The 15,235-nt window shown below is 36.3% G+C and overlaps 1 protein-coding gene across 3 annotated transcripts in view; it reads right to left on the reverse strand.

Annotated features, from left to right (window-relative positions):
• spag9b (sperm associated antigen 9b) overlaps positions 1-15,235 on the reverse strand; it is a 52,605-nt gene that overhangs the window by 23,371 nt on the left and 13,999 nt on the right. For 2 of the 3 annotated variants that reach the window (XM_052570318.1, XM_052570317.1), the window contains exons 3-5: positions 14,691-14,761; positions 11,772-11,863; positions 3,660-3,810 (exon numbers count right to left, since the gene is read on the reverse strand). In XM_052570318.1, the coding sequence (XP_052426278.1) occupies positions 3,660-3,810; positions 11,772-11,863; positions 14,691-14,761 (314 nt within the window). Of the gene's footprint in view, positions 1-3,659; positions 3,811-6,484; positions 6,766-11,771; positions 11,864-14,690; positions 14,762-15,235 lie in introns of those variants that run through there. The other variant, XM_052570319.1, reaches the window with a different exon arrangement.

Below are 15,235 nucleotides of genomic sequence, written 5' to 3' on the forward strand. Positions count from 1 at the left end.
TTGAAATAACAGAGCTTGATGTACAGGTACTGTGACTTTCAGAAGTCCAATGACTATGCATTAAAAAAAGCGTTCACAACTTTTTGACATGAGGCTGATGAATGCATCAGCGAGTCAAGATGAAGTTAGAAATGATAATATTATTCATAAACCGATAAGCTGCCAAATGATGGGCTGTTTCTGTCTGGGTGTAGCACCTACAGCTCTGCGACACACACACACACACACACACACACACACACACACACTAAACAAGGCTCTGCACTTTTCTTTGACATTGTAAAAAAAAAAAAAAAACAATTATAAAAAATTGACATTGATTTTATATATAAAAAAAAAATGAGGGAATGAACTAAAAATATTAATGTGTGGCTTAAATGTCGGTTATATCTTCTGGATGTCATGCATAAACACAAAATAAATAATTTTCTTGTATCATTCAAGATGAAAATAGAAATGTAAGTAGATCAAATCGTAACAGAAAAAGCACAGTCAAGAATGCATACAAACAAAAACATTTGTGCGCGCGATATGCGCTTGGTAGATATAAAAAATATGGAACAGTAAAGAAGTTGTTTAAAGAGTAAAATAATGAAATCTTCATTATGGGGGAGAATAAAATGAGGTGGTACAGAAGTAAACAAGGATTTCTGAAGGCGGACACATCAGACATCACACACCATCGGACTCCAGCAGTGTAAGCACTCTTCTGCTGAGCTGAAATATGACCGTCATCCTTCAGAAACTCCTGCATCAGGCTCAACATCGAGACCTGCTTCAAGGTCAGTCTAATCTAAGACGTGAGAGATTGACACTGCCATCAGTGCTGACGAAATCAATGTGAATCAGGGAAGAGGAAAGGATTCAGATCAGTCTGGTGGTGGGTCAAGATGGGGTTTTTTTTCTCAATGGCAGATGCTATAACTTCAACATGTGTTCCTCAAAATCTTTTTGGTGAGAACTACCCAGTTAGGGAGCACACGAGTCGAGCGTTTGGTTTGTGAACATTAACACGGCAGGAAGAGATTGATGGCAAACGATTACTTCATTAACATGAATATGTATGAAGGGGCCTAGTGCATGTATCTCTAAGGGAGATGGAAGGTTCCCGAGCAGGAAAAAGAGGATGTTTTGTAATGCTGAGAACTGAGCCAGGATCAGCCCTGGCCTGTGTGTCTGGCTCTTGGCTCTGTTAGGGCTCTGTTTAAGCATGCATGGCACAGCAGGTCCACACAACGAGCTTCCTTCCCACTGGCAGTGCCACTCAGGCTTCTTAAACATATGTTCTGCGCAGATCCATTCAGAGGAGGGAACTCTCTCAATACAAACTAACAGTGTCGTCATCCCTTTTAATTCCCCTAAACCCATGTTCAGTTTCTGGGAAGCAGATAACGGTTTGCTCTGGGTGCTGTTGTCTACAGAAAAGCACTGATGATGACAACTTGATGATTCACTAGTGGGGATGAGAATTGGCACACCTTTTAAAACTCAATGCGATTCACAAACTCTTGATTTGATTTATCATCCATTAATTTGAATATATATATATATATATATATATATATATATATATATATATATATATATATATATATATACACATATACATATATATACACATATACATATATATATATATATATATATATATATATATATATATATATATATATATATATATATATATATATATATATATATATATATATATATATATATATAGGACTGTGCAATAAAACGGTAACTGTAATTATTAGGGGTGTAACTATTCACTTGTTTTATCGTTGCATCAAATACAAACCCTGACGATGCATGTGCATCGATCTTAAAATGTGATTTTTTTTAACCACGAATCGCCAAGAATTTCAATTGAAAATCTATGAATCGTGAATCGAATCGTAGCCTACCCAAAGAATCACAGCCATATTAATTATCATTAGGGCTGCAATTAATCAAAATACAGTTGTTTTGATTTCAGCCTCCAACGATTATGAAAAGACAATAAATGTGATATGACAGAATTGCACCCCACTTCATCTCTTTTCCAGCGGTGCTCTTTTGTTCATTCATAAAAGCCCAATTTCAAGTGCAAATGAGTAAATCAACGTGACTAGGGATGCACCTGTTGACCGACCATAAATCGGAACTGTTTTTTGTTCTTTTTTCGGCCGATTTTTCCTCGCGTGCACAGACTACATTGTAATCGTTCGCTATGTCATTTGTGTGGAAGTATTTCGAAATCTGTGCGCAGGACACGGTCAGCCGATCAGTACTGGAAGTGCAGAGCTACATGTCTGAGGCACAGATCGCAGGAAGCGATCAGACGTTGGTGCACTGGCGCACAAATAGTATCCCCTTTTCTGTACGCACTAAAGCTGCGCGAGCGTATAATGTACCGGTCAGCGCCCTGAACACGAGTAGACCGTGAAGAGATGTTCAGATCAACTTCTCACGTGTTGGATGAGAAACGAAACCGACTAAACTGTGACAAAACTGAAATGTTTTTTTTTTTTGTAAATTAGAACTTGCATACATGTTTGAAAAGCCAGAAGTAAACGTCAGCTCTGCATTAGGATGATTATTTTTATTTTACCTTAAAATTACATAGACTTAATTTTATTTAAAAATCCAATTAAAAAAAATGTAGGGTAATGATTCAAATCTACATTTTTTTACCTGAGACAATAAGTTATTTATTTTGCTTTGGCTCAAGTAAAAAAAAAATCATTACCCACATTTTTTTTTTTTTATTGGATGAATGAAACTCTTCTGTTTTATTAGCACCAACATTATTTGATTTTAACATTTTGGTATTATGTATTTATATAGCATACTTTTAATTTAGTCTCACTGGTAAAGACCAGTTTTTTTTATTTAAAAACAAATAAAAAAAAACTAAAATACTGAATGCTTATTAAGAAACCTCTTATTGAATGTGTGTTGAATGTAGTGCTTAGTGATTATTCATTTCATGTAATAAATTAACACAAACAGCTGAGAAAGAAAATACGTGTGTTACGGTAAATCGGATCCATGCAGCTCATGACAAAATCACATGCTGCTCTCCATTAAAGCTTTATTAAGAAACAAAAAAAGTTTAATTCTTACAATGAAGACTATATATGCTTTTTATTAATTAATTATTTTATTATTAATTTCTGTTAACTGAATACTTTGTGCTGTAACGTTATTTTAAGTCTAGTTTGTTTCATTTGTATCTTTTTATTTTTTTGCATTTGCCCTTTGCTTTTTTATTTATTTATTTTTTTTTTGGATTACTGACAGTTGAATTATTTTCATTAATTTTGAGGACTTTTTTTGTTTGTTTAACATATCTCACTTATATCTTTTAAATCTTTAAGTGTTAAATAATCGCAATTACAATATTGACCAAAATAATTGTGATTATGATTTTTGCCATAATTGAGCTATGTCAGAAATTTGGGATTTTCTATATTATTAATGTAGACATGTTATTAATATATTAAAGGTGTAATGGAATATAATAACTTTTTTTTGTGTGTGTGATTAAGTTGTAGTATTTGTGCATTTATACTAAATGTAGATCTAGATACAAAACAGTTTTAACTGTGGTTATATAAAGGGATACACAGGGATGTAATACAAGTAAATAATCAGCAAAACGGTTTGTTTCTCACCTTAAGGCTGGTGTTGGAGCGTGGGTGGCTGAGATTGTTATATCTCCATGTGTCCGTTCCTGGAGCCTCCACAGCTTCCCGGTGCAGATCAGGAGTCTTCACATCACTTCCCGGCAATGAAAAGATACCCATAGAGACAGGACGCTCCTTCCTGAATACACACAAAACATACGACTGGACACTTAAGCAAGAAACCTTATGGATTACATAATGCCTTGTAATCAAATATCAACAGAGCATTTTTCGCAGCAGCTCATATCAAGTATTCAGTAGAAATGACACTTATACTGCTACCAAAATAAGAATTACATTGGCTTAAACTAGATATTTATTCCATTTTCTTTCTTTTCATTGAAATGTGAGTGTTGCTGACTAAAGATTCACTATGATGGTACCACTACAATTGCACTGACAAATTTCCAAGTAAGGAGTTTAAAGGAGTTTCTATGGAGTTTGGCGAGCTAAGCAGGGTGTTGAAAAGTCAAAAAAGCGAAGTCTATGACATTCTGATCCTATCACATACCAATGCAAGTCTATGATATGTTTTTTTTTATCTGTTTTGGGTGTAAGGAATATGAGCAATAGCAATGATGAGTAACCATTATAGATTACATAAATGTCTTTTATTCACATTTATCCAGATATGAATGGAGTACGTTTCTCAACCATTTAATATGAAGTTTAGGGTGGAAATGAAACCATATGGCATTGGTTTCACTGAAATTTAACAGTTATTTTTAGATAAACTCCCAGTACTTCATAAGGTGTTTTAAGTGGTTTCCAAGGCCTTTGGACCAGTGACAAGCAAACATACATGCATATTTTGAGGTTTTTAGATTTAGGTGCATGAAGTATGTGCCTCAGCTCCTCTAGGAGAGCAGAGGAGCGTTTGATTAATGGGACTTTTCTTTTGTATTCTCCGTCTGTCTTCCTGTAGTGGGTTGCCATAGAGCTGCATTCAGAGCCTGAACCTGCTGACTGCACATTCAGAGCGGATCTGCTCACATGAGCAGGATTCACTCTATTCAGCCTGAACAGTACAGCAAGGAAAAAGTAAACTACAAGTTAAAACAAGAACCAAATTTGAGGAAGTGTCAATTCAGCTACTACCACAAAACTCTGCGACAACGCAACTAATCAGACGTGCTGTGTCTCAGTGTCCCAGAAGTCGAGTGCACCTCAGTGAAAATAAAAGGGAGTCAATGAAAGCACATCAATACTCATGCTGAAAGCAAAACCTTGCGTAATCACACACGTCAGAGGACACGTGGTCACATATGTCATGCAATAAAGGTTGAGCTGTCCGAAGTTCAATTCATTAAGAGCTATCGCAGCACAGGCAAGTTTCTTTTTCAGATCATTTATAAAAGCAGAAGCAGGAAGAAACTGGTCAAAAGCAACTAATATGATATTTGCACTGAAACAGCAAGCCAAAGTCCAGTTATCTGCAACTAAATTATACAAAAGCTAGATGGAAAAAATATAAATCTTTGATTGGTTCAGAAGCAAGAAGAGTTTCCCTTTTATCAAAACACAGAAAACAACGATTTCATTTCTCACGATGAACCAAAGCAGGCTTTCTAAACGATCAAAATCACTTGCAAAAGTTATGTTAGCATATCACAGTCAGAGATGGGTATTTGTTGAATACTAAATCAAATTGTTATCCATTTTTTATTATACAAATTATATTTAACATTCTTTAGCTTTGCTCATGACAAGAAAACTTGTCAACTTTACAGAATAACCCCGACAATAAATATTAGAATAATAAAATAAAGTCTACTTTAGAAACTTATTTAAACTTTTGTGACACTGTCATGATAAATTAAGCACAGTTTGACCTCAAAGTCATTTTAATGATGTTAAAATACACAATAGTTTAAAAGTTTTTGATGAGGACGTCTCTTCTGCTCACCAGGAATGCATTTATTTGACCAGAAATACAGTAAAATATATTGAATATATTGTTATTTCTGTGATGCTCCGCTGTATTTTCAGCATCACTCCTCCAGTCTTCAGTGTCACATGATCTTCAGAAATCATTCTGATGATTCAAGAAACATTTCTGATCATTATTAATGTTGAAACAGTCGCTGCACGATATTTTTGAAAAATATTGATACATTGTACCATGATACATTTTAATTTTCAGGATTCTTTGATTTAGAGAATTTTCAAAAGAACAGCTTTTCTTTGAAATAGAAATCTTAAGTAACATTATACATTTCTTTATCGTCACTTTTGATTAAATTTATGTGTCCTTGATGATTATACAATATATGTATCTGACAGTAGTGTAGGCCTCATTATCTTTATCCAAATGCAATTTGTATATTTTAAATATTAAAGCTCAGGTTACAATGTGTACGTGTTTTACCATTTCAAATCACCCGAACACGACACTACAAACATCAAACCCGCACGACATCTCCAAACAATCGACAGAAAGATCTTCAAAGCAGCAAACAATATCAGGTGTTCAATTGCAGCTGAACTCTAGCGCACTAAAGAACTAAGAAAGTACAGATCAAAGCGAAGCCACACTGAATAAACAATGAGACGCATTTCTCTGACGGAGACAGAACCCTGCACTGTATTGACAAGAGAAATTAACTGTGTCTCTGCCGTTTCATCTGCGCTTGATCCACACTTGTTTACTACATTCTCTCGACTAGACTCAAACACATGATGAACAAGCAATGCAGTGACATACAAACACAGACTGACAGAATCGCAGGGAAAACAGAAGCTTAATATAAAGAGGATATGAAAAAGAAAACCAGGCTTTCATCCTCACACACACACATGCGGTCGCTGCGTACCTGCTGATGCGGGGCAGGGAGTGTGTGATGGCGGGCAGGCCGTTAGAGACAGAATAATGCACCAGCAGCAGAACGGAGAGAGAGACCAGGATGGCAGAGTTGATGACCACCGCTCCCCCCACGAAGCCAAAAACAAACAGCAGCATGCATCCCGGACTCATGTCTGTCGGCACGCGCTATGGGCCGCCCGCCGCCCCCCGAAACACGAAAACAATCCCATCAACACCGGCACAGCAGTGCGAGGAACAGCGATCGTGTGTGTGTGTGTGTGACTGCGGCTCTGCAGCCTCTCACTGCTGTGACATCATCCACTCCAGCGCACACACACACACACACACACACACACGAGCGGCTTTGCAGCAGCTGTCTTTCCTTGTGTGCTGCTCACGCACTCCTCTGTTGCCTAATGAACAGCTCTTACGCACTGATTCTGTATGTGTTTTCCGGCTTCTATCCCACAGATGATTGGTTGTGGGAATAGATGCGTATATGCAGATCAGAGAGAATAACAAACATACTCTAGCTCGTCTCCAGAGAGCACAAAAGCCCAAGCCACCTGCTAACAAACAAGAGGTGAATCAATCCCTGATGAAGTGATGTACTGTATTTATGAAGTGTTAAATTGGACAAAGTGAAACTTGTTTTCTGGCATTATGCATATTAAATATAGCAAGGGTTTTCTGGTTATCACCACTGAGTATAAAACTATGGAAGCCCGTTTCTACCAACAACAACAACAAAAAAATTTAATCTTGCAAGTTGCAATTACAAGTAAAGAAGAGAGGATTCTGGATAAAGTCACATTGCGAGGGATAAAATCTGAATTGGGAGATATAAACGTGCAATCATAAGAGATAAAGCCAGAATTGCGAGATATAAACTTGTTATTATTATAAGCATGCAATTATTTCTCACAATTGCGACTTCATTAGGGGTGTAACGATTCACTTGTTTTATCGATGCATTCATTATAAACCCTGATGATGCATATGCAGCAATCTTGAAACGTGATTTTTGAATCATGACTAGCTGTTTTCGGACAGTATTTGATTTAATAAGCTAAGAACCGAAAGATTCGCGATTTATCACAGTTCAATGCTTTCAAAATATATACACATTAAATTACTACTCTTAAAAATATAGATTAATAGTACATAGATATATTTGTATATTAGATATAATTTAATAAACAGATTGTCTTTTTCAGGGGTGTCATGCACTCATTTTTTTTGAGGGGGCATGAGTTATTCATTTATTTTTTTCAAACTGAATTATCATGAAACATCTTAATTCTCACCTTTATAGATTATGGTCTGTAATGTAATATGCATTAAAAACCTGTCTGTTTACTTAACAGATATGGGTTACATGCCATAACATATTTAATAGGACTGAGATTATATTTAATGCAAATTACATTTTTCGTACACTTATTTGGACTTTGTTGTTTCTGATGAGGGAATTCGCCAGAAAGATTATTTCAGTCAGCAAGCGAGTGAAGAAAACACCGGCATTTTAGTGATGACTCATCTGAACACCTCTGATTGGTCACTGCATTCATTAGCTCAACAGCATCATGCGTGTCATTGGTTATGATGCAGAGATTTACAAACGCTTCTGTCTCTGGCTCATTTCATAACAATTAGAATATTTTAATTATTTTTATATTATAATACTACCCCCTGCAATACCGCTACAGCCCACCGGGGAGAGGCGGCCTACAGTTCCATTGAATAACAAATGTGTTTATAAAATGTTGTTGAACCAGATGTATATAGATTTATAATACAAATACAATTATTGTATTTGATATTTCTGTCACTTCTGAAATATTTTTTTACACAAGTTATGTCATGCCATAGCATCATTAAAATAGCATCTAACAATGGACAAAAAGTTTTTTTTTTTCTCGTTTTTTTTCTAACCTATAGTTCTGTAACCATAACGGCTGCTGTGTAATTTGCCTCCTGACTAAGCATTTATAGAATTTAGAGAAAACATTGAAATACTGTATTTTCCGGCATATAAGTCAACTTTTTTTTTTTATAGTTTGGCTGGTCCTGCGACTCATTTATCAAAATGAATTTGACATGAACCAAGAGAAAACATTACCATCTCCAGCCGCCAGAGGGCGCTCTATGTTGCTCAGTTCTCCTGTAGTCTACACTGAACACATCGAGCGCCCTCTCGTGGCTGGAGATGGTAATGTTTTCTCTTGGTTCTTGGTTCTAAATAAATGCAACTTATAGTCCAGTGCGACTTACATATGTTTTTTTTCCTCATCATGACGTATTTTTGGACTGATGTGACTTATACTCAGGTGCGACTTATAGTCCGAAAAATACGGTAATCCTGTGAATGCACTTAAATAATGCAGAATCCAATAGTTATAATCGAATTTAATTTAATTGTGAATCAAATCAAATTTAATTTCCAAAAATCATTCTTGAATCGAAAACCTACAAATCGTGAATCCAAGCGAAGTGTGTCCAAAGACTCACAGCCCTAGACTTTATGAATAAAATATAAAACAAGGCAAATTGCCTTGTTATATATGATGATTCTGACATCTTTTCTAAGAAATGCATAACAGAAACCAGATATTAGTATTATGAAAAAAAATTACCTTTTTTTTTTTTTTTTTTTTAATCAGTGGAAGAAACGGGCTTCAATATAAAACGAACTGTTCTTAAAAGTTAAGGCTGAAATTAAAATAATTCTTTGTACAATAAAACTAGGATCAGTGTAAAAAAATCAGCTTGAATTGTGAGAGGACTGACTTCTTACATCAACACACAGCTGATTTTTCTAAACGCTTTGATTTGATCATGTTTTTAAATAATCCCATAATCCTCTCAGCTGATGGCCTCTCCGAATAAATCCATCTATAAACCGACAGACATGTCCTTCACAAGCAACACATGATTCTCACAACATCTGTAACATGGCTAATAACATGGACAAGAAAAGCTAATATTTACTCAATTTGACAATTACCATTTTATCAGTCTTTCTAATGTCAGAAAATGTACTTTGATTATTCTATGGCATAGTTTAGTTTCCAAGAAACAGTAAACAGTATAGCCTTTATATATAATACATTATAAATATTTCATAATGTGCATTGCAAAATCTTGTAAATAACTGTTACTAAATTTACAATGCGTAGTGTAATAATGAATTGATAAATGTTATAATGTATTAATTAAAATAATCAGCATATTATTCTGATTTCTGAAGATCATGTGACACTGAAGACTGGAGGAATGATGCAGAAAATACAGCGGAGCATCACAGAAATAAATTAAAGCTTACTATATATTGACTAAGAAAACACGTATTTTAAATTGTAATAATAAATGTTATTTATTTTACTTTTTTAAATTAAATTAATGCAGCTTTGAGCAGAATAAACATTTTTTTTAACTGGCTACAAACTTTTATTTAATATTTTTATAAATTCATATAATTTTGCATACAACATGTTGTCATTATATCACACTTAATATTTTTCAGTCCAGCCCTTTATATTACAGGAACACAATTATGGGTTGATCCCAATTATAACAATGTTTGAATCTATAAGGATTAACGGATTAGAGAAACCCCTGTAGAAACCATGTCATGTTATGTTTAAGAAGCCTCTGTGAAATACTCATTTTCGTGCTTCACTTGAGAGTCACCATGATGCGATGCATCCCACTGCTTCTGTCTTCATTAACATCTGCCAGAGGATTCTCTCTCTGACTCAATCCCTCCACATATCACACAAACTGCTGACCTACATTAGGAGAGGCTCACAGATTTCGTGTGCATGCATGAGAGGGACTAGGGTTATTAAGGTACAAAAATCACAGCCGCATTATATAGAAAAGCAAAAACTATTAAAGAGCCAGTAAGATGAAAATTTTAAGCTTCCTATCACTGTTTATAAGTCCTGTACAACAAGTTCAAATCCATCCAAGGTTAAAAAACATTGTCATTTTGTCAAAATATCATTTTAAAATTACCTCAGTTCTCAGAGATCCCCAAACGGTTCGCGCGAAGCTGTTCAAAAGATTCAGTTTCCTTAAACCCCACCTTTCGGTAGCATACTGTGTTCCGATTGGTCAACTAACATAGTCAGGTTTGATTGGTTGTTCCGCACACACCTCCACGGTAAACTATGTGTTAGCATCTGTTTGGGGTGAATTATGTCTCATTCCTCTCTCATCGTGAAGCAAACAGTAAAATAAAAAACTTGAACAGTCTCGCTGCTTTTTCTTCTGTGTGTGTGTATTCAAGCCGCGTGCTTCAGTTTGAATCTGAATAGCGCGTTCAGCGCGGGGGCGGGGTCACATTAGATATAGTGAAGGGAGACGTGAAAAACAGACATCGCATTGTTTTCATATGGATTACTTTATCACAGAATATATGTTTTCGGCAGCACTTGTTTAGTTTTAAAGTAGACATGTCAAACTTTCTATAGATATCTCTCTCATGTCTCTTCGTTGAGTATTCACGGAGTTACACTTCATTTTAATTACGTGTTTGTACATGACGATCAGCGCAGACAGGCTGCAGACAGCACACATACTGATAAGACGCTCGGGAGAAAACAGACACATAACTTCATAATCATACTTTGCGTTGTGATTCTGAGATGCTCGTTGTTCTAAATAAAGTTGGTAATGAACCCTCTTTTATGGCCAAACGCTTTGAAAATCTCGCTGTACTCACCGAGATTAGAAAAGCAGTCATCAGTGAAATGTTGTGAACACAACAAAAGGGATTTGTTGTACTGCTCTGGTATTGTGGTGAAAATGAATTTTAGCCATTGGTTCTTCTGATCTTCATTCTTTGGCAGTGAAAATAAAACAAACTTGCCTTTACAATTAAAAACACACTGTCTCCTCGACATGATGCTCTCACACCAACCAGAGCGTCTGTGTGTGTGTGGGGGGGCAGGTCAGAGGTCAGTTTCTCCCAAGGTAGGCGGAGATTATTATGCAAAGTGTTCTAGTGACGTACATAGAGATGGGCAAAAGATTTGAAATCTATAACGACTCGTTTCAGCGATTCAGAGTCGACTCCTTACTTTAGAAGCCAATAACTTTATAAATCGTGTACTTTTTGGTTTAATTACTTTGCACATTGTTTACACTGATGGACAGCTACATCATACACTGTAATACAGGTCATTTTTGATTTCCCATCTGTGTGGCTCTTTAATTATAGCTATGCACACAGAAACGGTCTAGGTGGATGAAACAGTAGTTTTTGTGAATGAGATCAGAAACCTCCTCACCTAAGTCTGCCCTGAGTCGCAGTGTCTGTGGTCTCCCCCGTCATCTGCTGGTATTTGGTACGTTCCAAGTGCTCCATGTAACTGTGGATCATCTGTGAATGCAAACACACAGATGTATTTGATGACAGAGTACATGCAAAAGCATCTTTAATGGCTTTGGTTCTTCACATTGATGTAAAGTCGGTTTCCAGACCACTTCTGCTTCTCTCAAGGGACCGGTTTACACCTGGTGTTAAGATGTGCTTTGGTCAAATGGATCACAAGCAGACGAGGGAGACACGTTCTCTTTCACACCTGGGGTCCTATCATACTTAGGGGCTTTTTATGATCTTTTGATCTAATATTGTGAAGTAAACTCACATACTTTACTGATGAGCTAAACTGTTTTTTCCCCCCCAAAACGATTTTTTAATGTTTACTGCATGAATAAAATTATTTTAAATAATTCATGTCAGTCCAAATTGCATTGAGAGAGAGAGAGAGAGAAAAATAAAAAACAATAGTCATTTATCAGCAAATCCTTTAAATTTTACCGGCATTCAGAACAGAATAAGAAAAAATAATAATAATGAAAAAGTTATGATAAAATTCTGGTACATTCTGGTTATAAAATAAAACACAAAATCATTCAAATCTGCATATTTTCCCTCATCACACCAGGAAAAACTCAAATATTCTGTGATGTTTGGTCATAAGGATAGGAGTAAAGGCATTTTATTCGCGCTTATTTATGTATGCTCTCAATGAGAACGAAACTATGCATTTGTATAAAAAAAAAAAAAAACATTTTGCTTTCAGCCTTCCTTAAATTAAACCGTTTCCTGAAATTTGTGGTGTGGCCGTAAAACTGAAATAAAACGAAGACTTTAGACTTTTGTTTTATTCATTTGTTAATTATTCAACTGAAACATATTTTGTGCATGTCTCTTTATTCTAGGGCTGCAACTAACGATTATTTTGATAATCGATTAATCTGTCGATTATTTTTACGATTAATCGATTAATCGGTTTATGTACTTATATTTTAGTTTTTTCCATTTTTTCCCCAAGTAAATTATTAATAAAGGGTCTTTATCATTCAGCATAGATTTTTAAGAGATTTTAACCATTTTGCATTGTCATATCCTCATCAAAAATATACCTGGAGTTGTTTCATTATGTTAGTAATCCTTTGTCGAATTCTTCTGCAATCAAAACACTGACCCATACTCTAGCAAAATTCACAAGGAGATTTCAAATATTGTTTCCACCATGGCAGTCCTTAGAGCTCCTAAAGTAGTTTAACATCCCAAACAAAGCTTAAGGAATCTTTGAGAACATATTTTCACGAAGTATAAGGATAAAACAGAATAAAATTGCAGTGCATTGTATTTTATTATTTACTGGGAAAAAGCTTTATAGCTTATGCTGTGAAATTGTAAACAATCCTTCGAAAAAAAGTGCCAATGGCATGAAACCTGAATGGAACTCACAATTTAAAGTAAAATCCATCAGAAGGTTGTCCAGAAAAAAAAAATTGGGACACACACAAAAAACCTGCTGTGTGAAAAAGAGCAGTGAATACTTAGAAAAGAAGTGCATTTTAAATCTACTCAAACATTTACCTCTCTCATTCAGTCATAATTAGGCTGCAAGTCTGAATTATGAACTGGTAAACGACAAACTGATCACATAACATGTTTGTAAAGCTTTAAATGTTAACTGTTAAAAAGCAATGTTATCAGCTTTTACGACTAAACATTTGCAAACAACCTTGTACTGGAGAATCTGCACAAATAAAATTCTTAGGGGCCGTTCACATATCGCACCTAAAAACGCGTGGAAAACGCTAGTCGCGCCGCTTTCTCCTTCTTTCCAAAGCGCTCGGGCAGAAGCGCCCCTGAGGCGTCTGCCTTTGCTAAGCAACCATGACGTGCTCTCTCCATGACGTGCCCTCTCCATGACGTGCCCTCTCCATGAAGACCCGGAAATTTCAGCAAAGGATAAATGGATGCGGTGTGGACGCGCCTGGAAAAACGGGCGCATCGCACCGCGTGCGTGTCGCGACCGCGTCGCTTCCATTATGAGCGTGCATACTGCGCGCCTACATAGGAAATAACGAACTTGAGCACGCAAAAGACACGATATGTGAACGGCCCCTTAAACAGTTCAGTAGTGCAAAGTTTACAGGTTACTCTTCATTTTAAAGGCTCAAAGTAAAGTACTCCCACTTCCCGCTGAATGCTGCAGAGACGCTGTTCGGGAAGCACGTGACATAAAACGAGGCCAGCTATTGGCTATTCGCTACTTCACCTGCTGTACTGGCTGAGTAAAACCTCCGGTGGCTCATTACTGCCACACTTTGGTCACCGCAGATTTGAAATATGCACGAAGTGAGCCGCTTATGGCAAATAAAATTTATTTAGCGACGAATCGATTACTAAATTAGTTGACAACTATTTTAATAATCGATTTTAATCGATTAAATCGATTCGTTGTTTCAGCTCTACTTTATTCGATTCTTTCATGTCATTTTATTTGGTTTTTCTCTGTTTCTCCTGTTGTTTATGCGCATGCAAAACTAAGCCACTGAAAAGAAAACATATTTTTGAAGTGGTCAAAAGTGGACAAGCTCAAAGGTTTCAGACCTGGTTCTTGTCCGCCTGTGATCAGATCGAGGAAAACACATCTTAATTGCATGTGTAAACAGGGCGAAGAAGTAGAGGACAAAACTTTCAGTATTTAAACACTCCACAACCTCTGCACTTGAATAAATAAAAATAAATAAAACTAATTTCTCTTCTCTGCATTCTTCCTTTGCTCTACTTTGTCTTGTCTTTTCTATGCACGTGGCATTGCATACTACAAATGTTGTTGGCTTCGTAACAAACTGCTTATGCAATTCTTGACATGCATAAACAAATGCTAATGAACTCTTACCTCGGTGTGTCTCTGATGCAGGGCATTGTATTCTTTCTTCAGCTCGGCTTCACGCTCCTCTAATCTTCCGACTAAAAACAGAGGAGTGAAATCACTGCATGTTTATTGAGACATTAATATGAACACAGGTCTAGTGTGATTCAGCTTCAAAGAAACAACAATCAAACAGCCTTCTGGGAAAGAGGTCTGGTGCTGTAGTAACAGCACACAGCCAGAAGGGGTCAGCAGAGCAACAGAAATAAAACTGATCCGGGTTCTTCCAAATCTTTTGTCATCTCAGAGGAGGTCAGATCAGGACCGTGTCTCATAGAGGAGTATGTGGTGTGAAACTGTGAATTAAATGGAAGGAGGATGATAGAGGGAGAGCAGAAGTTCCTGTGGTGTATCATCATCATCAATCAGAGCCGAACCCTGTCACTCCTTACTTCAGAATAAGCCTTCGTTATATCATCTACCCTTTACTAGGAGAGCTAATGCTGACAGGATTAGCTTCTATGAAAGAGTTTGTATGAGTATTAGTGAATAGATTCAGATATCGGATTCAA

This window comes from Carassius gibelio, chromosome B12 (assembly GCF_023724105.1).
Source record: "Carassius gibelio isolate Cgi1373 ecotype wild population from Czech Republic chromosome B12, carGib1.2-hapl.c, whole genome shotgun sequence".
NCBI classification, from domain to species: domain Eukaryota; kingdom Metazoa; phylum Chordata; class Actinopteri; order Cypriniformes; family Cyprinidae; genus Carassius; species Carassius gibelio.